The 22,462-nt window shown below is 41.1% G+C and overlaps 1 protein-coding gene across 4 annotated transcripts in view; it reads left to right on the top strand.

Moving 5' to 3' along the window:
- TTC23L (tetratricopeptide repeat domain 23 like) overlaps nucleotides 1–19,318 on the top strand; it is a 58,572-nt gene extending 39,254 nt beyond the window's left edge. For 3 of the 4 annotated variants that reach the window (XM_086676814.1, XM_086676820.1, XM_086676825.1), the window contains exons 10-13: nucleotides 176–325; nucleotides 9,462–9,544; nucleotides 16,970–17,076; nucleotides 19,098–19,318. In XM_086676814.1, coding sequence (XP_086532940.1) covers nucleotides 176–325; nucleotides 9,462–9,544; nucleotides 16,970–17,051 — 315 coding nt within the window. In that variant the 3' untranslated portion in view covers nucleotides 17,052–17,076; nucleotides 19,098–19,318. Of the gene's footprint in view, nucleotides 1–175; nucleotides 336–9,461; nucleotides 9,545–16,969; nucleotides 17,077–19,097 lie in introns of those variants that run through there. The other variant, XM_025923760.2, reaches the window with a different exon arrangement.
- Nucleotides 19,319–22,462: the final 3,144 nt, after the last annotated feature.

Raw genomic sequence — 22,462 nt, forward strand, 5'->3', positions numbered from 1 at the left:
AATATAAGCATGAAATCTCAACTCTTCATAGAAACACATTACTTAGGTGACATATCACAACTGACAGATCCTGGTAAGGCATACAATGCCACCTCCATAGAGTTTACGGAATAGAACTGGCATATTACTTCAGAATTGCCAGGATTATTTAAAAACGTTTTTTTTAATTCCCTAGGAAGCTTACAGACTGCTAAAGGCCTCACTGAAGTCTCAGGTCATCAGCTATGGTGATTGTAGTGAAAAAGTGGCTGAAACTTTTTACAACATGGGCAGGATCTGCTTTGCCAAAGGAGACCTCAGAAAGGCGATTCAGCTGCTAAGGAAGGTGCATGCTGGTTGGTTTGTGCATTTTCTCCTGGGCCTGTAAGCACAATGTGAGGAGTGAGGTGTGTGTGTGTGTGTGTGTGTGTGTGTGTGTGTGTGTGTATGCATGCATATGTTCCCTTCCTATCCCCTCCCCTCCTCTCTGTTTCCCTTCACTTCCTGTCTTTCTTTCCTGCCTCCTTTCTTCTTCCTTCTCTATTTCTTTTTTTTTAAGTGAAGTAAAAATTCACTTTCTAAGATGTGCTGAGGGAGATACAGAAACTTACTGTGCCTGTGCTTGCACCAGAGTCCTAAAAAAATAACACCCCACAGGCACCTGGATGGCTCAATCAATTGGGCGTCTGACTTCAGCGAGGTCATGGTCTCATGGTTCATGAGTTGGAGCCCCACTTCATGCTCTGTGCTGACAGCCCAGAGCTTGGTGCTTGCTTTGGATTCTGTGTCTCCTCTCTCTGCCCTTCCCCAGCTCATGCTGTGTCCCTTTCTGCCTCTCAAAAATAAATAAAAAACATTAAAAATTTTTAAAAATAAAAGAGTAACACGCCAGTGTTGGAATCTAGGTACAGCCGTGGCAGCACCCAAGGTTGGGCAGAGTCAGGAACATCTTATATAAGCCATTCTTACCCAAATACTGATTCCCCTTCCAGGGGGCTCAGACAACACTGGAAGTTCATGTCTTGTAGTAGGATCTGGCAAGAGGTGTGACCAAACAGTTGTTCATTCAGCTAGTCAGTCTACTGACAGACCAAGGCTAAAGACTTGGTAAGAGTGGTCAGGATGTCTCTACATAAAATCTAAGTTTGTTCAATGTTGGAGAAAAAGTTGGTAAAGATCACCCAATACTCATGTAAGCAGAGGGAGGAGTCAAAAGCCATCCATACATATACATTGGCAAATATCAGGTCTGGAGAGATTTTTATCTCATTTCAGGTTAACTAAACATAATCAGAAAATGAGTATGACAATAGTAAATAACAGGAAAAAGGGGTCTTATTTTGAAGATTCTGAGAAAAAGAAAGCCTTCTGAAAATAAGTTACAGTGACCAGAATAGTATCTTCAAGGAAAGCATGAATTTATGGATAGGAGCAGAAAAACCTATAAGGAGAGAAAACTTAAAAATGAAACAGTGAAAGGGTGACAACTTGAGGCCAAAAGATGAGATGAGATTAAAATGTTAGGAGTGAAATAAGAAGGGACAAATATAACATTCATTTCTACATGGAAAATGGTAAAGACTGTCTTAACATGTCATAGTGATGGGGAGCAACATATTTCAAGTCTAAAATTGCAGCATTCAATAAAAATCAAAACAAAAATGAAACAAACTAACAAAAAATGATTCCTGAGCCCCACCTCACACTCTTAAGTCACAAGTTCTAAGAGGTTGGTCTAGAATCTGTATTTTTAATATTTATAGAGCTGCAATATCCTGCCAGTTGAAAGAATCAGAGATTTATAGGACAGACTTGAAAAGCTGTCCTAGAATGCTGACAAAGGGAGAGAGGCGGTATAATGAGAAAGTAGTTGATATAGAGGGCAAAGTAGAGATTCACCTAAAGAATTGTATATATTTCTGAAAAAAGAACTATAATACTTGGAATAGAAACAGTAATCAAAGAAATCATTGAAGACAACTTTTCTGAAATGAAAAAAAAAAACAAAAAAACAGCACACCTGATATAAGGGCCTACCATGTTCTACACAAAATGGAAGAAGGAGAGCCTGATCTAGATTTTACCTGACAGTGGCTGTTTGATGGCACAGCTACATCATCCATTTGGAAAGGGACTCAACTTGGAGATTTAGGATACTGTAAGGTAGGCGGGGCTGCATCTTTGTCATGAGCTTTTATCCTTAGGGCTTTAGTCCCTACTTCAATGTCCCAAGCCAGAAAGGAGGAGAGGGATAGAAGGGCATGCTGGCAGTTAGGCTGTTGTTTTGAGGCTTGAACACCTTCCTCATGCTGAGTGTCCACCATCAATGGGATGCTGGTGATGAAGCTTCTGACTTAGACTATGTTAATAGATGCTGTTCTGGGGATTGGAAACTGCTCCTGGAGCTAAAAAGAAGGTAAGAAACCTCAGCAAAAGTTGATGCTGAGAGGAGACCCCTTTGGCAGACAGAATAGAGCACAAAGGGGGCCATACATACAGAATCCTGGTGACACTTTTGGCTAATGTTTTTTCTTGGGCAGTTCAGTTTTCATGTAAAAGGAATCAAAGTTAAATGCAGTAGGGTGGGGGTGAGAAGGTAAAGAAAAGACAAACATTAAACATTACAATCTGGTGATAGAATACTTTTTATTCACATACAGTAAGCGGCACACGTTTTACAGTGTACAATTTGATCAGCTTGGACATCTCTATTGACCTGTGGAACCATTATTACAATCAAGATCATGAGTGTATCAGTCACCCCCAAAAGTTTCCCCATTCCCCTTTGTAAATAATCAGCTTCACCCCTCTCCCACTCCCACCCCCAGGCAAAAACTGATTTGCTTTGTCACCATAGATACATTAGCATTTTCTAAAATTTATATAAGTAAAATCCCATAGTTACACAGTCTTGAATCATTCAGCATAATTATTTTGAGAATTGTCCATATTATTGTGTGTATCCATGGTTTACTCTTATTGCTGAGTATTGCATTGTATGGATGCCATGATATTTTTATCCATTCATCTGATGATGAACATTTGGCTGTTTACAGTTGGGTTTGTTATAGTAAAACTGCCCTGAATGTTCGTGCACAAGTCTCTGTATGGATATGTACTTTTTTCTCTTGGGTGAATACTTAGGAGTGAAATGGTTAAGTAATATGATAGGTGCATGTTTATCTTTATAAGAAACTGTCAAAATTTTGGAAAATGGTTACATTATATTACATATTCCCACCGGAAGGGTATGAGAATTCAGTTCCTCCATTCTTGCCAGTAGTTGGTGTGGTCAGTGTTTTTAATAGGTATATAATGGTATCTCATTGTGTTTTTTTTTTAATTTTTTTATTTTTAAAAAATTAATGTTTATTTTTGAGAGAGAGAGACACACACACAGACAGAGTGTGAGCAGGAGAAGGGCAGAGAGAGAGGAAGACACAGAATCCGAAGCAGACTCCAGGCTCTGAGCTGTCAGCATAGAGCCTGACGTGGGGCTCAAACTCACCAAGAGTTTGATCTCAGCGAGAGTGAGATCATGTCCTGAGCCAAAGTCCGACGCCCAACCAACTGAGCCACCCAGGTGCCTCTCATTGTGGTTTTAATTTGTGTTTGTCTTGAGCATCTTTCCGTGTACTTAATTTCTCATCTGTCTATCTTCTTGGGTGAAGTGACAATCCAAATCTTTTGCTTACTTTTCGTTAGTTGTTTGCTTTCTTATGATTAACTTAATTTTACAAGTTCTTTATATATTCTAACCACACTGTATATGATGCCTGTAGACTTGTATATGACTCCTTTAATATTGTAAAGTTGCCTCTGGTGGGAATGCAAACTGGTGCAGCCATTCTGGAAAACGGTATGGAGATCCATCAAAAAATTAAAAATAGAACTACCCTACGACACAGCAATTGCACTACTAGGTATTTATCCAACGGATACAGGTATGCTGTTTCAAAGGGCACATGCACCCCAATGTTGATAACAGCACTATTGACAATAGCCAAAGTATGGAAAGAGCCCAAATGTCCATTGATGGATGAATGAATAAAGAAAATACACACACATACATACATACATACATACAATGGAGTATTAGTTGTCAATCAAAAAGAATGAAATCTTGCCATTTGCAACTATGTGGATGGAACTAGAGGGTATTATACTAAGTTAGTCAGAGAAACACAAATATTATATGACCTCACTCATATGAGGACTTTAAGATACCAAACAGATGAACATAAGGGAAGGGAAGCAAAAATAATATACAAACAGAGAGGAGAATGAAACATAAGAGACTCTTAAATATGGAGAACAAACTGAGGGTTACAGGAGGGATTGTGGGAGGGGGATGGGCTAAATGGGTAAGGGGCACTAAGGAATCTACTCCTGAAATCATTGTTGTACTATATGCTAACTAACTTGGATGTAAATTTAAAAAATAAAAAAAAAAGGGGCGCCTGGGTGGCGCAGTCGGTTAAGCGTCCGACTTCAGCCAGGTCACGATCTCGCAGTCCGTGAGTTCGAGCCCCGCATCAGGCTCTGAGCTGATGGCTCAGGGCCTGGAGCCTGTTTCCGATTCTGTGTCTCCCGCTCTCTCTGCCCCTCCCCCGTTCATGCTCTGTCTCTCTCTGTCCCAAAAATAAATTAAAAAAAAAAAAAGTTGAAAAAAATAAATAAATAAATAAAAATTAAAAAAAAAAAAGACTCTGAGACAAGATGAAACAGGGAAAGACTAAAAGGGAGTGTGTCCAGAATAAAGAGAAGAGCAGTACAGGATGAACTGGGAGAGGCAAGGGTTTATAAGGAAGGGGAGACCAGCAGGGCCTTTTGCACTAGAGGTTTAAGAAAGTGATATGATCAGGGGTGCCTGGGTGGCTCAGTGGGTTAAGCGACGGACTTCAGTTCAGGTCATATCACGGTTTATGGATTCGAGCCCCACCTCAGGCTCTGTGCTGACAGTTCGGAGCCTGGAGCCTGCTTCGGATTCTGTGTCTCCCTCTCTCTCTTCCCTTCTCCTGCTCACCCTCTGTCTCTGTCTCTCTCAAAAATAAATTTTAAAAAACTTAAAAAATTTTAAGAATAAAGTAAAAAAAATCATAAAGATGCCAATGTACAATTGTTGTGTGTTTGTATAAACATGTTATGTTCCTAGTTGATGCCATAAATGCTATAAAGTGGGAAACAAGTTCTTCATATATTCTAGATACAAGTTCTCTATCAGATATATGATTTGGAAATATTTTCTCTTGGCATGAAGTTTGCCTTTTCATTTTCTTTTTTTTTTTTATTTTTTTTTTTTAACGTTTATTTATTCTTGAGACAGAGAGAGACAGAGCATGAACGGGGGAGGGGCAGAGAAAGAGGGAGACACAGAATCGGAAGCAGGCTCCAGGCTCTGAGCCATCAGCCCAGAGCCTGATGCAGGGCTCGAACTCACAGACCGTGAGATCGTGACCCGGGCTGAAGTCGGACGCTCAACCGACTGAGCCACCCAGGCGCCCCTGCCTTTTCATTTTCTTAACAAGTGTCTTTTGAAGAGCAGAAGCTTTGCAATTTCATGCAGTCTAGTTTATCAATTTGTTCTTTTGTGGATTGCGCTTTGGTGTTTTACCTAAGAAATCTTTGCCTGACCGAAGTCAAAACTATTTTTCTCCTATGTTTTCTTCTAGATTTTTTGTAGTTTCAGGTTTAACATTTAGGCCTATGATCCACTTGAATCAGTTTTCCTGTATGGTACTAGGAATGGATCCCAGTTTGTTTGTCTGTTTGTCTAGCATGTGGGTAGCCAGCTGTTCTAGCACCGTTTTTATTGAAATGAAATTCCTTTCTCTACTGAGTTATCTTTTCACCTTTGTCAAAAATTCAGTGTGTGTGTGTGTGTGTGTGTGTGTGTGTGTGTGTGTATTATTTACGGACTCTTGTCTGTTCCACTGATCTGTTTTTCCATCTTCAGGTCAATACATGCTGTCTTGATTATTGTAGCTTTAAAACAAGTCTTGAGGGGCACCTGGGTGGCTTAGTCAGTTAAGCGTCCGACTTCAGCTCAGGTCATGATCTCACAGTCTGGGAGTTCGAGCCCACATCGGGCCCTGTGCTGACAGCTCAGAGCCTGGAGCCTGCTTCAGATTCTGTGTCTCCCTCTCTCTCTGACCCTCCTGCTCATGCTCTGTCTTTGTCTCAAAAATAAATAAAAACATTAAAACAAGTCTTGAAATCAGGTAGTGTTGGTTTTTCAACTTTGTTCTTTTTCAATGTTGTTCTGAGTATTCTCGGTTCTTTGCGTTTCCACAGGAATTTTAGAATCACTGTATCGGTTTCCCCAAAAACATGTGCTCAGATTTAGCTTGAGATTACATTGAATGTGTAGATCAGGTTGGGGAGGATTAACATTTTAACAATCTTGAGCTTCTCACCCATGAACACGTGATATTCTCCCATTTGTGTAGGTCATCTTTAATGTCTCCCAATAATATTTCTTGTAGTTTTTTTTTTTTAACGTTTATTTATTTTTGAGACAGAGACAGAGCATGAACGGGGGAGGGTCAGAGAGAGGGAGACACAGAATCTGAAACAGGCTCCAGGTTCTGAGCTGTCAGCACAGAGCCCGACGCGGGGCTTGAACTCACAAACCGCGAGATCATGACCTGAGCCAAAGTCGGACGCTTAACCGACTGAGCCACCCAGGCGCCCCTATTTCTTGTAGTTTTTTTTTTTTTAATTTTTTTTTTCAACATTTATTTATTTTTGGGACAGAGAGAGACAGAGCATGAACGGGGAAGGGGCAGAGAGAGAGGGAGACACAGAATCGGAAACAGGCTCCAGGCTCTGAGCCGTCAGCCCAGAGCCCGACGCGGGGCTCGAACTCACGGACCGCGAGATCGTGACCTGGCTGAAGTCGGACGCTTAACCGACTGCGCCACCCAGGGGCCCCTCTTGTAGTTTTTGATGTACAGGTCATGTGCACCTTTCCTTAGATTTATTCAGACTGATTTCCAATTTTTGCTATTTTAAATGTATCATATTTGAATTTCAATTTCTGATTGTTGATGCTAGTATATAGAAATATAACAATTTTTAAATATATAATTTTGGGTCCCATAACTTTGCTAAACTCACTTATTCTAGTAGCTCTTTATAGATTCATCAGATTTCCTACATGGATGATCATGTCATCTGCAAATCAAGTTTACTTTTTTTTTTTTAATGTCTTATTATTTATTTTTGAGAGAGAGAGGTACAGCATGAATGGGGGAGAGGCAGAGAGAGAGGGAGACACAGAATCTGAAGCAGCTCCAGGCCCTGAGCTGTCAGCACAGAGCCTGACACTGGGCTTGAACCCATGAACCACAAGATCATAACCTGAGCCGAAGTCAGACGCTTAACCAACTGAGCCACCCTGGTGCCCCTCAAGTTTACTTCTTTCATTCCAATTTGGATGCCTTTTATTTCTTGCTACATTGACCAGAACATCTAGTACAATGTTGAGTGGAAGTGGTGAGAACAGGCAACCTTGTCTAATTTCTGTTTTCAGGGGGAAAAATTTTAGTCTTTCACCAATTAGGTTTGTTGTTAGCTGTTGACTTTTTTTTATAAATACCTTTTATCAGGTTGAGGAGATTACCTTCTACTCCTGGTTTGCTAAGGAGGTGTTTTTAACTCAGGAATGGATGTCGGATTTTATACAATTGGGTGTTGGCTATTGTAAAAACTATTTTTCTGTACCCACTGCTATAATCTATAATTTTTCTTTATGGATAGTTCTTATTCTTGTGCCTTTAGGTTCACTAATTTTTTTCTTCTCTAATATCAAAACTGCTCTTAATCCCTCCCATCCATCTTTTTACATTTTCATCTCCAGAAGTTTGATTTGGGTCTTTTAAAAAAATAAATTTTTCATGTCCTCATTTAATTTTTTTAACATATGCAATAAAGTTATAACAGTTATAATATACTTCTCTGCTAATTCTAACGTCTATGTCAGTTTGGGGTGGGTTTTGATTGATACATTTTTCTCATATGGATAACACTTTTCTGCTTCTTTACGGGCTTTTGCAATCTTTGTTTGGATGCCAGATGTTGTGTATTTTACCTTATTGGGTGTTGGATATTTTTGTATTCCTATAAGTATTCTTGAACTTTGTTCTGGAACTCAGTTTAATTATAGTGTAGTCCTTTTAGGTCTTGCTTTTTAAGATTCAGTAGATGAGACTAGAGCAGGAGTCAGTGAAGGGCTAATTATCCCCCATTACTGAGGCAGAAGCCTTCTGAGTCTGCCACCCAAAGCTCCATGAGCCATGAGGCTCTCTAGATTGGCTGACTGAAACAGGCCCTGTGCCCAGCCCTGTGTAAGCACCAGGCCCTGTTCCCGCCAGCCCCTTCAGCTGATTCCTTTCCCAGCTTTGGGCAGTTTTCTCACATAGACGTGCTAGTCAGTACTCTGCTGAATACACAAGGGGGATCCACCACAGATATTCCTGGATCTTTTTCTCAGCTGTCTCCTCTCTTTTTACTCAGCTCTGAGAGTCTCCAGGGACTCAGCTCCTTATCCTCAACTTAGGGAGTCTGCTGAGCTTCCCTCTGTTCCCTTCTCTGCATCATGACCTGGAACTGCTCTCAAAACAATAATCTCGGGGCAATTTTAGGATTTATCTCACTTGTTTCCCTCTCTCAGGGATCACTGTTCTTTGTTGGCTGATGTTCAGTGTCTTAAAGATTGCTTCATATATTTTGTTTACTTTTTCATTTTTTGGTTATTTCGTGTGCAAGTGTAAATCTGATCCCGATTATTTCATCTTGATTGGAAAGAGAGGTCCATAATAAAATTTTAACTGGAAAACTGCCTAAGAGTAAAGTGATATAGGGGCACCTGGGTGACTCAGTCAGTTGAGCGTCGAACTCTCGGTTTCGGCTCAGGTCATGATCTCGTGGTTTCATGGGTTCGAGTCCCACATCAGGCTCTGCACTGACAGTGTGGAGCCTGCTTGGGATTCTCTCTCTTCCTCTCTCTCTCTCTCTCTCTCTCTGTCCCTCCCTCACTCGCACTGTCTCTGTCTCTCTCAAATAAAAAACTTAAAAAAAAAAGAGTAAAGTGATACAGCTTGAGAATGCAATGCAAATTTAGGACCCATACACCGATTTCATTTATATCCATCCATTTGGTCATAGCTATTTGGAAAATCCTGATGGAAACCATTACTACAGCCATGTTTGGGCCCTGTTACTCTCGTTATCCATAGCCACATGGTGGTGGCAGGTGCAGTGGGGTAGAATGACACACATAAAGCATGGTGGTGTGCGGAGCCTTCCGTTCAGTCTCCTTTTCCTCCTTGGCTGGGAACCAGGAGGGGGGATGCAGGGCGGGAATTTGACATGGAAACTCGTGATACCTCAGTACCAGTGATGCTCTTCTGAGTTTGGTTTATAAAGAAGGTGCTGGCTATCTGATTCTCTTTAACCTATGTTTCTCAACTTACCTACAGTGTCTGATGATTCAAATCCTTTTATATGGAAGAGACCACAGTAAAAGCAGAGACACAAAAGACCTCCTTACCCTAATGCAGAGGTGAGTTGTGGCCCTGGTCACCAACCAGGTCATCAGTACGGATTTGTGGATAGCATGGCCTTGCCCAGATTCAGTCAGTTAGCGGGTGAGTGCCTCTGCGATTCTTGCTAGAGGGGCATAATGCCAACCTGGACTATGGATGTGGCCAAATCCTGTGGAGTAACTAGTCGATTTCTAGTAGTCTGTCAGAAACCAATGCCATAGGGGTCTGCTGCAACAATAAATTTGTACTTATAGTATCTCTTTCAATGCTGAGCATTAGACCTAAGTCCTATAAGAGTATCTCAGCTGTTAGCCTGTGACAAGGTATTCAAAGTAAATGAATATATTCAATTGAGTATATTCAAAGTAAATGAATATATTCAATGAATATATAAAATCTAGGTCCTTAAATATAAGACAAGTTTTGGGGGGATTTAATTAGCTCTAAAATCAGTAATAAAAGAGGCTCTTGAGAATCTTTTTTTAAATATTTAGAATTTAAGCTAAAAGAGTGTTTTGTGAAGACTTGCATCCTTCTTTATCTTTGTGTTCATCTCAGAATGACGTTGACCTTGAATTATTCTCTTCTAAGAAAGATGAAAATTAAAATTTGTTGAGTATATACTAAGCCCCTATAACTGAGCTAAGTCATTTTCATAAAGAATTTCATCCTCACAAATACTTAGTATGATAGCTCTCACTTGACAGAGGGTTTGGATCTAAGTAAGTGTGACTCTAACGGCCACATGCTTTCCCCCTAGAGCCTAATAAAGGGGCGGGGGGGGGGGGGCATTGTTGTGGAGCGAGAGTCAGGATCCTGACTGTAGTTCACTGGAGGCAGTTCACTTGGTACCTTTCTCAGCAAGCTGGGCAGGTGAGGGACAAGATGAGCAGAGAGAACACATTCAGCCCATCATATCCCCACCTACCTGAGTCAGAGCCACACCTAAAGTAGGCCCAACAGAAGACTGTCTCCTGTTTTATCACCTTCCAGAAGGGGGTTCTCTAGCCTCCCTAGTGATGCCTGTGTTAGGACGGTAAACGGGGAACTTGGCCCCCTACCTGCTGGTGCATATGAAAGTATATTTTCCTGGTCGAGAGCCATAACGATATTTAAATAATGAGTATAACGTAGAACTTCTTCCAATTCCCTGGCATTGTAAAATACATCTACTATTTCTAACCCACAAATATTCCTATTAGGTAGGTATTTTTGCCTCCCATGTTCAGGTGATGAAACTGAGAATCAGAAAGTTTGAGTATCTTTTTTAAATACCTAGCTGGTAAGTATTAAGTAGTAAGATTTGAACCTACCTCTATCGTATTTCAAAAATGCACTTCCGTTTCCTATAGAATAGGGGTTCTGACTCTCATGTACTTGAGAATATATATGGAGACACCTGGTTAGCAGGTAAGTCTCCAGAGGTGCATTTTACATACAGAGAAACTGAGGACCGATATGTTCAAGTTAATTTACCCAGGAAGAGGCAGAGCTGTGATTCGAAACCAGGTCTCTCTAACTCCAGAATGTGCTCCCTGTAGGCAATGTAGCTTACACTCTGAAGGTAGGCTGTCCGGATTTAAAACTCAGGCTTCAACATTCAGCTCTCTGACCTAGGTGAAGTTACTTAGCCTTTCTCGGCCTCTGTATATTCATCAAGAAAGTAATAATACCTTCCTCAAAAAGTGGGTTTTCTGAGAATAAGATCACATATAATACAGCACCCCTAGATCAGGTCCTGGCAGGTCTTCAATGCTCACTGAATGTTGGAATCATCACCTTCGTCACCATCATCATCACCATCATCTCTCTGATGTGCTAGAGGTAATAGGTCCGAATGTTTAAATAAAAAGCTCTTGTATATCATGCAGCTATTATTATTTTACATTAGGAGTAATGCGTAAAGAGTAGACATCTCACCCCGTGATGGGATGAAAGGATTCATCCCTGTCAACTTAACCTGCCCCTGCCACTTACTAAGTATGTGGCCTCGGGAAAATCATTTAACCTCCTTGAACCTCGGTTCCTCCATCATTAGACTACAGATAATAGTATACCATAGTAAATCATTGCGAGTTTTAAATAAAATAATGTATATAACATGCATAGGACAGTGCCTGGCAGAGTGTGTGCTCAATAAATGTTAGCAAAACACCCTTCACCCCCCCTTCTCCCTCAGAACTGGAACTAAAGTCCTACTCAGCTTGTATTTAAATAAGAGGCACTTTGCAGGAGCTGGAGTGAATCCACTTCCACCGTAGCCTGAGGTTGCTTCTCCTCCCAGTCTTTTACTGTTCTTTGTCCATGGTTCGAAAAGAATCATAGGAGGAAGAGGAATTGGGAGGGGGGTGGTATAACCTAATTCAGACCCCAGGTAGGATGAATTTCTCTGGGTATGGGGAGATTAATTCTCTGTGTAAATGACAAGAAGACCTGGGCCTGCTAAGAAAATCCATGTAAGAGGAAAAGGGTCTTCTGGAGGCCTCTGCTGTAGAAGTGGAGTCACTGGAGGTTTTTCTTCCACTGAAACAAGCCATATCTCACTCCTCAAGAACTGCTGAGAAAGCCATAGGGGTAGCCGCCAAAGCCCAGATGTCAAAAAAAACTAGTACGAGAATTGTTCTCCTTGCTCGAGCAACTCACTGGAATAATCAATCCCAGATGTTCTGGAGCCCCGCTAGTTTTCCGATGTGCTCTTGTATTTTTTACCCCACCTCCTCCGGAAATCCAATGACAACACTCGACTGGGCGTTCATTGCCAAGGGCCCAAATGCTTGGCTTTTAAAGCCTCTGCAAAGAAGTGAAAGCAGAAATGGGCCCTTGAAATCGGAGTTAATTCTAAGGTTAAATGATCATTGCAATCCTCAAGTAAGATTTTAGTGTATCAGAAAGGCACAGAAAATCTCAGATTTGGAAGTAAACTTTGAGGCAGTGTAGTCTTTTACCTAAATCACAAATGAACTCCAGTTTTAATTTTTTACATATGAAGCTCCTTCTAAGCACTAGAAATACTAATATATATTTTTTTAATTTAATGTTTATTCAGTTTTCAGACAGAGACAGAGTGCAAGCAGGGAAGGAGCAGAGAGAGAGGGAGACACAGAATCCGAAGCAGGCTCCAGGCTGTGAGCTGTCAGCACAGAGCCCGATGCGGGGCTTGAACTCATGAACTGTGAGATCATGACCTGAGCTGAAGTTAGATGCTTACCCAACTGAGCCACCCAGGCGCCCCAAGAAATACTAATATGTTTAAGATTGAGTCCTTTCAGAAAGACAGACACATGTGACCAGATTACTAGTCTATAGTAAAGCATTAACAGAAATGTAAACAAAGAGGACAAGTAATAAATTGAGAGGCTAGAGACAAGGGTGGAAACTGTATGTACGTTGGGGGCAGCGTGCTGGGTCTTCAAAGAAAAGTAAAATATCAGCAGGTAGAAGAGAAGCCAGAGGCGGGCATTTCAAGTAGCATGAACAAAAGCATAGAGGCATGGAGATAATCGATAGTTCTGAGAAAACACAAGTGATCATGGGTGGTCATAGTTTAAGGTACATGGGTAAGAATATACTGCAGATGAGTTTGGAAGGATAAATTGGGGTGAGATTATGGGATGTTTTATGTGCCCTGCTGAGGACTTTAAAACTTACTACTGAGAATATAAGCAGGATATGACATGATCAATTATTAGCTTTACAACATTACCTCTGACAGCAATGGAAGAATAGATGGGACCTAGGGAGAGATTAGAAGTAGGGAGATCAGTTACGAGCAGATACAACAGTCTAAGGGAGAGGTGTCAGGAGACTTAATTATCTAAAGCCCTAGTAGGAGGAAGGTGGAGAGGATGGATTGAGAAACAACTTGTGGTCTCTTGTAACAAAGCCTTAGAACCAGTTAGATGTGGGGTGTAATACAGGCAGGAGTCACAGGCAGCTTTGAAGTTTCTAGCTTGGACAGTTGAGTGAATGACCATGCTATTAAATGAAATAGTGTTGACAAGTAGAGATCATCCTGGAGGATGTCTAGGGGTTGTGAGGAATATGATTTCTGTTTTGGAGGAGTTAAGTTTGAGGTGCCCACAGTGCATCCACTTGGCAGTGTCTGATAGGCTGAATGGACCAGGAGCTCAAGGAGACAGATTCTGAAGTGAAGGGAATGGATAAGAACCCCATGGAACATGTAAATGTGAAATGAAAAGACTTAAGAAAGAACACTTACACTTACTTTAGAAGTGTGTATGCAGTGTGATTTGAAATCAAAACAGGGCTCAAATTTGAGCTTTCCCATTTGCAGTGAGACTTCCTATGTCTTCCTTTCTTCATTGGAAAAAAAAGTTGAAGGGGCATCTGGCTGGCTCAGCCTGTAGAGCATATGACTCTTGATCTTGGGATTGTGAGTTTGAGCACAGAGAGTTTACTTTAAAAAATTTAAAATAATCTTAAAAATGTGAATAAAGGCACTCTATTATTTTAAAGGTTATTTATTTATTTTTGAGAGAGAGAGAAAGAGCACAAGCAGGGAAGAGGCAGAGAGATGGGGGGAGAGAGAATCCCGAGCAGGCTCCATGCTGTCAGTGCAGAGCGCAGTGCATGGCTCGATCCCACAAACTGTGAGATCATGACCCGAGCCGAAATCAAGTTTTGGATGCCTGACTGACTCAGCCACCCAGGTGTGCCTGAGAGCATTCTATTTTAAGTGCTTTACTTAATGTATGACACATAGTAAGCTTCCTGAAATGTTCATTCTAATTATTGTTTTTGTATTATTTGGGGGTAATGCAGAAAGAGGGTCTTCTGCCTTCCTTGTAGATTTTTTTTAAATAATATCAAAACAGTAGAAAAAACTCAAATGTCCACCAGTAGAAACACCAGTGCATGTTTATGATCAATATAATGAGGTCCATGTTTATGATCATATAATATGGTCATTAAAAAGCATGAAGTAGAGCTTTGAAGAGTTATGGAAGAATATTGCAGATAAATTGTTAGGGGTAAAAACATGAAAAATACATATTAATGAGCATTGTCTATAGTATAACCCATAAATAAATATATAAATGTGTGGTTAGTGAAGGTAATAGTAATTATCTCTGAGACATTGGATTATGTGGGACTTTCAAATTCTGTGTTATGTATTTGTGTTGACATTTTTTTACAACAAATATATATCCATAATAAAAAAGATAAATTTTTAAAAAGTATGGCACATGTATCAAACAGTAAGAGACGGTGTAATGTACTACAGCCAGATGCCTGGGTTATAATCCTAGCTCTGTGACTTATTAGTTGTCTGACCTTGGACAAGGCACTTTGCTTCTCAGGTTCCTTATCTACTAAATGGGGATAATAATAATAACTACTTTGTAGGGTAGTTTTGACTAAATAAATTAATGTAAGTAAAACTGCTCAGAAGGATGCCTGACACATCGTATGTGCTAACGAGAGGTGATGATGACACTGATGATGATAAGAGAATGAGGACTCATAAGAAGCCATAATGCTGGCAAATAGGGAATCATCACAGACATTAGAACGAGCTATATTGGTAGAGCAGATTTTTGAGATTACTCCGGTAATCCAGTACCTGATTAAACACCTCTCCAAATCAGGAATCGCTCATTACCTGTCAAAGTGGCCTTTCCAATACTGGACAGTTCGACTTGTTAGAAGAATATTAAATAGTCAAGGTCATGGACTTTAGAGTCAGATGGACCTGTGTGTGAATCCAGCCTCTGCCATTTTTTACGTGTCATTAGGCAAGTTATCCTAAGCCTCAGTTCCCCCTGAGGCCCAGAATAGTATCTATAATATGAAACATAATGAAGAGCAATTGAGATTATTAACCTAAAGCACTTAGCACAGTATCTGTCTTATGGTAGCTGCTCAATAAACATTAGCTGCTTTTACAACTCTAGCTTTTCATACAGATGTATTGGAAGTCTGAGAGTATGGTGCATCAACTTCATTTTTGTTATTTTTAAATGTTTCTAGGACAGCCACATGCCCACAAGCTATTTTCATATTACTTTTGATGGGTCTTAAGATGTAGAAGCCAACAGAAGCGCAAGGAAAACCATCCTTTTCACAATAGGGGAAAGAAAGAATGCCTATTTAAAAAAAATGTTTTATTTTTATTTCTGAGAGAGAGTTCCAGCAGGGGAGGGGCTGGGGCTGGGGGGTGGGGGGACAGAGGATCTGAAGTGGACTCTACACTGACAGCAGAGAGCCTGATGCAGGGCTTGAACTCACAAACCATGAGATCATGACCTCAGCCACCCAGGCGCCCCAAGAAGGAATGCCTATTAATCGATTAGTGGCCTCCTGCCCTCTCAGTCACGTAAACAAAACAGAACAGCCTCTTCTGGGCTGAGGGACTAAGGAGGGAAAGCCAAGGAAAGTAGGATTTGGGGAGATTATCTCCAGAGAGAAGTGCAGTGAGGAGGAGAGTAGGTGATGTGCTGTGTCAGCCAAATAAGCCTCAGTGATGAAATTTATGCTCCATAAGCTGGTTTCCTGGCTGCTGCATTTATCTTCTTTTCCTATCATTTATCAGTAAATATTCCAACACTGCCTCTACAAAATTAGAGGGGGAAGTGTTTGGGCAAACTTGGTGTGTGAGTCAGTGAGGGGCAAATCTGCTCTCGCATACTGATGCCAAGGGGCAGGAGGAGCTCTCCCAAATCAGGACGCCGGGGAGGGCTGGAGGCATTGGGGCAGATGGAGCAGTGAAAATTTAGACAACTTTAGCTCCCCACCCCAGGGCCCCCCCAGAAGAGGAACAGGGGCTGCTAAGTGACAGAGAGTTCAGAGTACCCTGTCTTTAGCAGAACAGAGGAAGGATTCTGCAATCTACAGCACTCTGCCATGTCCACAAAAATAGATCGACCAGAGGATACCGTGTGGACGAGGTCACGGAGATCAAGTATTTCTCATCGCATGGGCCAGCTCTGTTAGTGTTTTCCTAGAGTGATGCTTGAGGTTTCTTGAGCAAAAGGCTGAGCTTGGTGGAGTTAATTTATTAGTATTGTCTGCTGTGGGGCACAGGTGGCGGTAGAGCTGAACTGCCACAAATTTGCTATTTGGGCATAGACGAGAGCAGTGTTCTTTGAGACCCAACTCTGCTATGAAATACCCATGTGACCTTTGGTTGCCTAACATTCTGAGTCTCAGTTTCCTCATCTTTATTCCTTCCTTAACACATATGTTGTGAACAACGACTAAGTGCTAAGTATAGAGATGCAGGTGCTAATAAAGATAAATACACCACGGTCATTCCTTCGAGACAATAATCAAGTAGGAGAGGCAAACATGAAGAAATAATGCAAACATGAGTGAGTCCTGTAGTAGAAATCGCAATGCAGTGTGAGTGGGAAGGAGACAGAATCTAAGAAAGCTGGAAAAAGACTTCCTAGGAAGCGTTACATCTGAGTTGTTTCTTGAAGGGCAAGTAGCCATTCATCCAGGTGGAGAAGAGAAACCATTCCAGGACGAAGGCACTGTATATGCAAAGGCACCGAGGCATGACAGAGGAGAGTGTATCAAAGCAATGGTAAGTTCTTTATGGCTGCCGTACAAGGCAGCATTTCCTAAAGGGCATTGCAAGGGTTGCTGATTCCAAGGGATGTTGCCCTGGCCACAGGGAGGAGGTGGAAAGGCTCCATGGCAGTTCAGTCTAGGAAAAAACAAACTAGGATAAACGAAACTAGGATAAACGAAGCGACACATTCATTTCCCGGACTTCTCAGAACTTTTCAAATACTAAACTTCCCTACTGGCATGTTGAGAACAAATTAATTAAAAAAAAACAACAACAACAACTCACTGTATTCATATATACCTGATTTCTTTTTGAAAATGATCACTTAAATTTTGGCAAATAAAACACAGCCTTTAGAACCAAAGTAGAGAAACTATCTAAGATTTAGTTTTATTAAGAGCAAGGGGTGTAGCACATGCTTGAACTGAGGGTACAAGAATGCTTTTGTAGTTTGGCAAAGAATGTGGGCCCCACTTCAGGACATAATAAAGTCTGTGAACATGACTATCTCACCAATGAACTATTTTATCTGATCATAGAAACCATGACTTCAATGCATCCCTGTGAACTAATTTTTCTGTATGATTCATGGTGGTTAAGAGCTAGCTCTGGAGACAGACAAGCCTGGGTTCAGGCCCCAGAACCACCACTTTCTATCCGCATGTAATCCTGGTTTGCTCACCATAGAATGGAGGTGAGAAGAACACAAGTCTCTTAGTGTTGCCGTGAAAACAAAATGTATGTAAAGGGGTTAGCAGGGTGCCTGGCCCCATAGTAATCATGTAACAAATAACATCTATTTTTGTTTTTACTGAAGCCTGGGCTTTCTTTAAGTTTATTATCTTCTAGCTACAACATTTGGTGCATGCAGCACAAGGAGAGAGGGGCTAGTAACTATTCTTGGTAAAAAGCTACCACACCAAGCTGGTGTGGAAAACACTTCACTGGTTAACATCCCAAAAGTGAGCTGGATGGAGCTTATCAGCCCTTGGAAACGACAGTCTGATACAATTACTCCAATCCAAAGAAGATAATGTATACTCAACGGATGGAAGTCAGTGTCCTTTCAGTGACCTGGAGATTTCAGGCCAGGGGAATCCTGCCACCTTGTGGCGGGAGGGTGAAGAGGCCCAGGCGGATTTCTGACTCCTATGATTGGAGTGGGATGGGAGTTCCTATTCCTAGCAGAGGCCCCTCAGATTTTTGCCCCCCTCAGGTTTTATGAGACCCTGAGCAATTGACTTAATTTGTGCCTATTTCTTCTTCAGATCTGAAATCACATTATCTCTTGGTTTACTGAGAAGGAAGTTAAAGCGCCAGATAGCTTTCTGTATTTTATGCAGTCAGTAGTAGAGAATGAATATAAAATAGTGGAACTTGAATATAAAAAAAAGCCTCATAAAATTTTGTATCTCGTATTTCTGTGGAACAAATATTTTTTTTTCAGTCAGATAGGGGCCATGAAAACCACACTTAGCAGTCTTGAGGTCTGAATAGGAGATGACTGAAGAACACTTAATAGAAAACAGGTTTCTGGACCAGATTTCTTTTGGACCAGATTACTTCTAACTCCAGCCCAGCTTCTCCAATATTAGGAAATCAGTGTATGGGACTCTTAATGGCTGGAAATGGGGAAGATAGATCCTCTGTGTAGCAATTTAGAGGGCCCTAGGCCCTAAAATCTGTGTATTCATGAGAAGAGATCCCCTGAAAATTATGAACAATATAAAAGACCCTAAACTAGGTACATTTTTTTTTTCAGCTGTGATTAAAAGCAATCCCGGTATCTTAGATATCCTTAGCTGCCATCTGTGTCAAAGGAAGAGTTCCTGCTCCTCAGGGAGAAAACCCAAGACTCGAGTACCATTTTAGAGGCCTGTTAGAAGAGTCAACATTTTAGGGGTATGGGCACATGGTGAAATAGTTGCCTCAGACTGAAGTTCAGCCATCTAGCTCAATAAAGCAGTGATTTGGAACTGGAAGAGAGGCAACAACAAAATAAAATGCACAAATGTTTGTCTCCTTTCCTTTAGGTCTTCTGTTATCAGTAAAGAGAAAACCTCTATACTGGATAGCCAACAATAAAGCCAACCTTGTTGATAACAAAAATTCTGGATCACAAGATATATTTATCAACACTGATAACAATGGCAGATCAAAAGCAGAACTAAGAACTCTAAGGGGGGGAAAAGTCTGCTTAGCAGCAGCATTACAGGTAAAAATACTCAAGAGCCATTAGAAAGCAGGATTCTGATCTATAACTTGGGGCGGGAGGGGGGGCAAGGGACAGGGCAAGTGTAGAAATCTTTTTTTAGATACATGCTTTTAGTTTCTTAATGACTAGGGACTCTAATACCTTTTGTATTTCCCTTTTTATAACTTATATTTCATTTTTTTCAGTTCTGATTTTTAAAGAAGATTCTGCAACACCTAAGTAGTTTATTAGTGACCATTTTAATATACTGTTTGGAAATACTTTTAGTCGTAACTTGTTTCAGGTCACTAAAACTGCCTTGTGAAGAAACGTTTGATCTCCTGAAAACATTTGCCCTGGTCTCATGCCATATTAGAGTCAGAGAGGGATTTGATTCTTATAAATGAAGAAACTAGGGACAAGAGAGATGGATTTGTTCAAGGTCAGCTGGGTGATTATAAAGCTGACTTCCTGAGTCACAGATGATTACTTTCCACCCCGTTATGCTGCCCCCAACCCCAAAGTGGATTAAAAAGGCTTGTTTTGTGGAAGGAATCTTAACCAGGTTTGTTTAAAAAAAAAAAAAAAAGTCCTTACCTCCTGAACAAATGTGTGTCTAGGAAAAGAAAACAGCAATCTCAAATCTCAAATATTCCTTACTGTCTTCTTCACATATTCAGGGAGAAAAGAAAAATCGGATTCGTGTGAGTTTTACAAAATAAAAAACTTAACTTCTCTCTTCATCATTTCTGTTACCCGAGCTGATTTAATGCAGTTCAAAGACTGTGTCTTTAGGGATCCAAGCGTCTTCTAACATCTCCATATCACTTAGTGCTTAGGGGACTACATTTTGGTTCTTCATGCAAAAAATTATTTTTTTATTTCAGTCATTTGCTCAGTCTGTAAAACCTAATGATCAACCAGTAGCCAAGGTATGGTGGTGAGTGGCGAGTCAGTGCCTGGTCTGTAGACTGGAAGGCTTCCTCCTGGCGGCTGTGTTCTGAATGCTTTCAGCTCAGCTCTCAGGACCAAGGTCTCAGGTTGCAGGCCTGCCTGAAGGCAGCTATATCCCACTGACCTTTTCTGCAGTGCTTATCAACTGGTCACCGGTCTGTCATTGCTAATTTTAGCCCTGTCTGGAGATGGGCCTGCTGTCCTTACCCAGAATATTCTGCACTGACTAAAGCAGCCTCAGAAGAGTTGCTTCCATTTTCACATATCCGGATGAAAATGGATTTTCGACAATGACTGTGATAAAAACCGAAGTACCAGGGGCGCCTGGGTGGCACAGTCGGTTAAGCGTCCGACTTCAGCCAGGTCACGATCTCGCGGTCCGGGAGTTCGAGCCCCGCGTCAGGCTCTGGGCTGATGGCTCAGAGCCTGGAGCCTGTTTCCGATTCTGTGTCTCCCTCTCTCTCTGCCCCTCCCCCGTTCATGCTCTGTCTCTCTCTGTCCCAAAAATAAATAAACGTTGGAAAAAAAAAAATTTTAAAAAAAACCAAAGTACCAGACAGAAGTGGCCATTTGGACTCTATTTTGTGTGGCACTAAAAGTTTTAAAAATGTTACTACTTTGGGAGACCCCAAAGTCTTAAGATCTCCAGACTGACAAACCTGTATCAATAAAACAGTAGCATAAAGTATTAACATTGTAAAATAAAATGTTACGGTGTGATCTTGATATTGCATCTGAAATTAGTTTTAAATATTTAAATATATCCAGTGTTTATTGTCAGTGTAAGGTTACTAATAGTCCATTTTCTGAGATGTTGATGTTAAAATGTTTAATGAAATGGTGGTGATAATGAATGGTAGCTATGGTTTTAACATCCTCATATCTGAGAAAATAGTAAGTTGTTACTTATGTTGGTTCCAAAAGTTTTAAAATTTTGGTATTCTGTGAAATCCTTTTTTTTTTTTTTTCCAACATTTATTTATTTTTGGGACAGAGAGAGACAGAGCATGAACGGGGGAGGGGCAGAGAGAGAGGGAGACACAGAATCGGAAACAGGCTCCAGGCTCTGAGCCATCAGCCCAGAGCCTGACGCGGGGCTCGAACTCCCGGACCGCGAGATCGTGACCTGGCTGAAGTCGGACGCCCAACCGACTGCGCCACCCAGGCGCCCCTCTGTGAAATCCTTAAGTTTAAGAAACCACCTTGGAAATGTTCGACACAGTAAAACCTAATGTAAAGTTACATTGTCTCTTGGAAAACTGTAGATGAGAACTAAGCTACTTTCTGAATTCATTCAGTGGGAACCAGCAATTTGGATAATCTACCCCAAACACTTGATGTTCCTAACAGACCCGAGTCAACAAGGTCATTCACAACTTTCGGATTCTTTTTAAATTAGCTAACAGGAACTAAAATCTTTGAGGTGGATGAGGGTTAGTTATTTCCCTACAATCTCTACCAAATTAGAAAAAGAAGAAAAAAAATCAAGCCTAGATCATACTGCCCCACATACAGACTTTAATAAACATTTATCAGCAAGCATGCAAATGCCCATGCAAACTGCTCCCTAAGATCAGTGAAGCCCTACTTCTGTTTTGGTGGTTCACCCACCACTTCCCACGAAAGGTCGGCTTGAGGCAGACTTCACAATACTCCTGAAGTGAGGCTGTCCTAATTTAGTTAGCAAGAAGAAGCCAGAAATCCTTGGACAAGGTGGCAGGAAGCCAGACCATTTAGGGGTCAAGCCTCAGGCCCCAAGTCTAAATGTCCAGGTCACAAGCCTCACTAGACTCTTATGTCCTTTTCATGCAAAGGTGGGGAAATACTCTTTAGTAATTTAGTCATGTCACATGTCCTGAATACCTCTAGTTTTACCAATGAGAGCCGCTACTATTATATTGATTTATATTGATCAACAAAGTATTAATTTCAAAAATAAAACCTACTTCAAATATTACTAATTACCGCAGTTTCTGGCGGTGGCTGAGACATGGACAGCACAGCAGAAGCACTGGGAACAACTGTCTGTTATGGCATCTCTGTCCACTCCTGGCGTGGGAAGTCCAGGTTGGAGCTGCTGACGGCCTCGGGGGTGCATGTAACCTGACTTGTGCCTGAAAACACTACCGAGGACACAATTTGGAAAAGAAAAAATGTTATACAATTTCTCAGGACCCTGTAGTTTTCGTTTCAGGTGGGGCCAAGGGGAAGTCAGTGTGAAGAAGGTAAGGGAAGAAGGGAGCACCCTGT

Source organism: Puma concolor, chromosome A1 (genome assembly GCF_028749965.1).
Source record: "Puma concolor isolate L17-30 chromosome A1, mPumCon1.1.hap2, whole genome shotgun sequence".
In the NCBI taxonomy this organism is placed as follows: domain Eukaryota; kingdom Metazoa; phylum Chordata; class Mammalia; order Carnivora; family Felidae; genus Puma; species Puma concolor.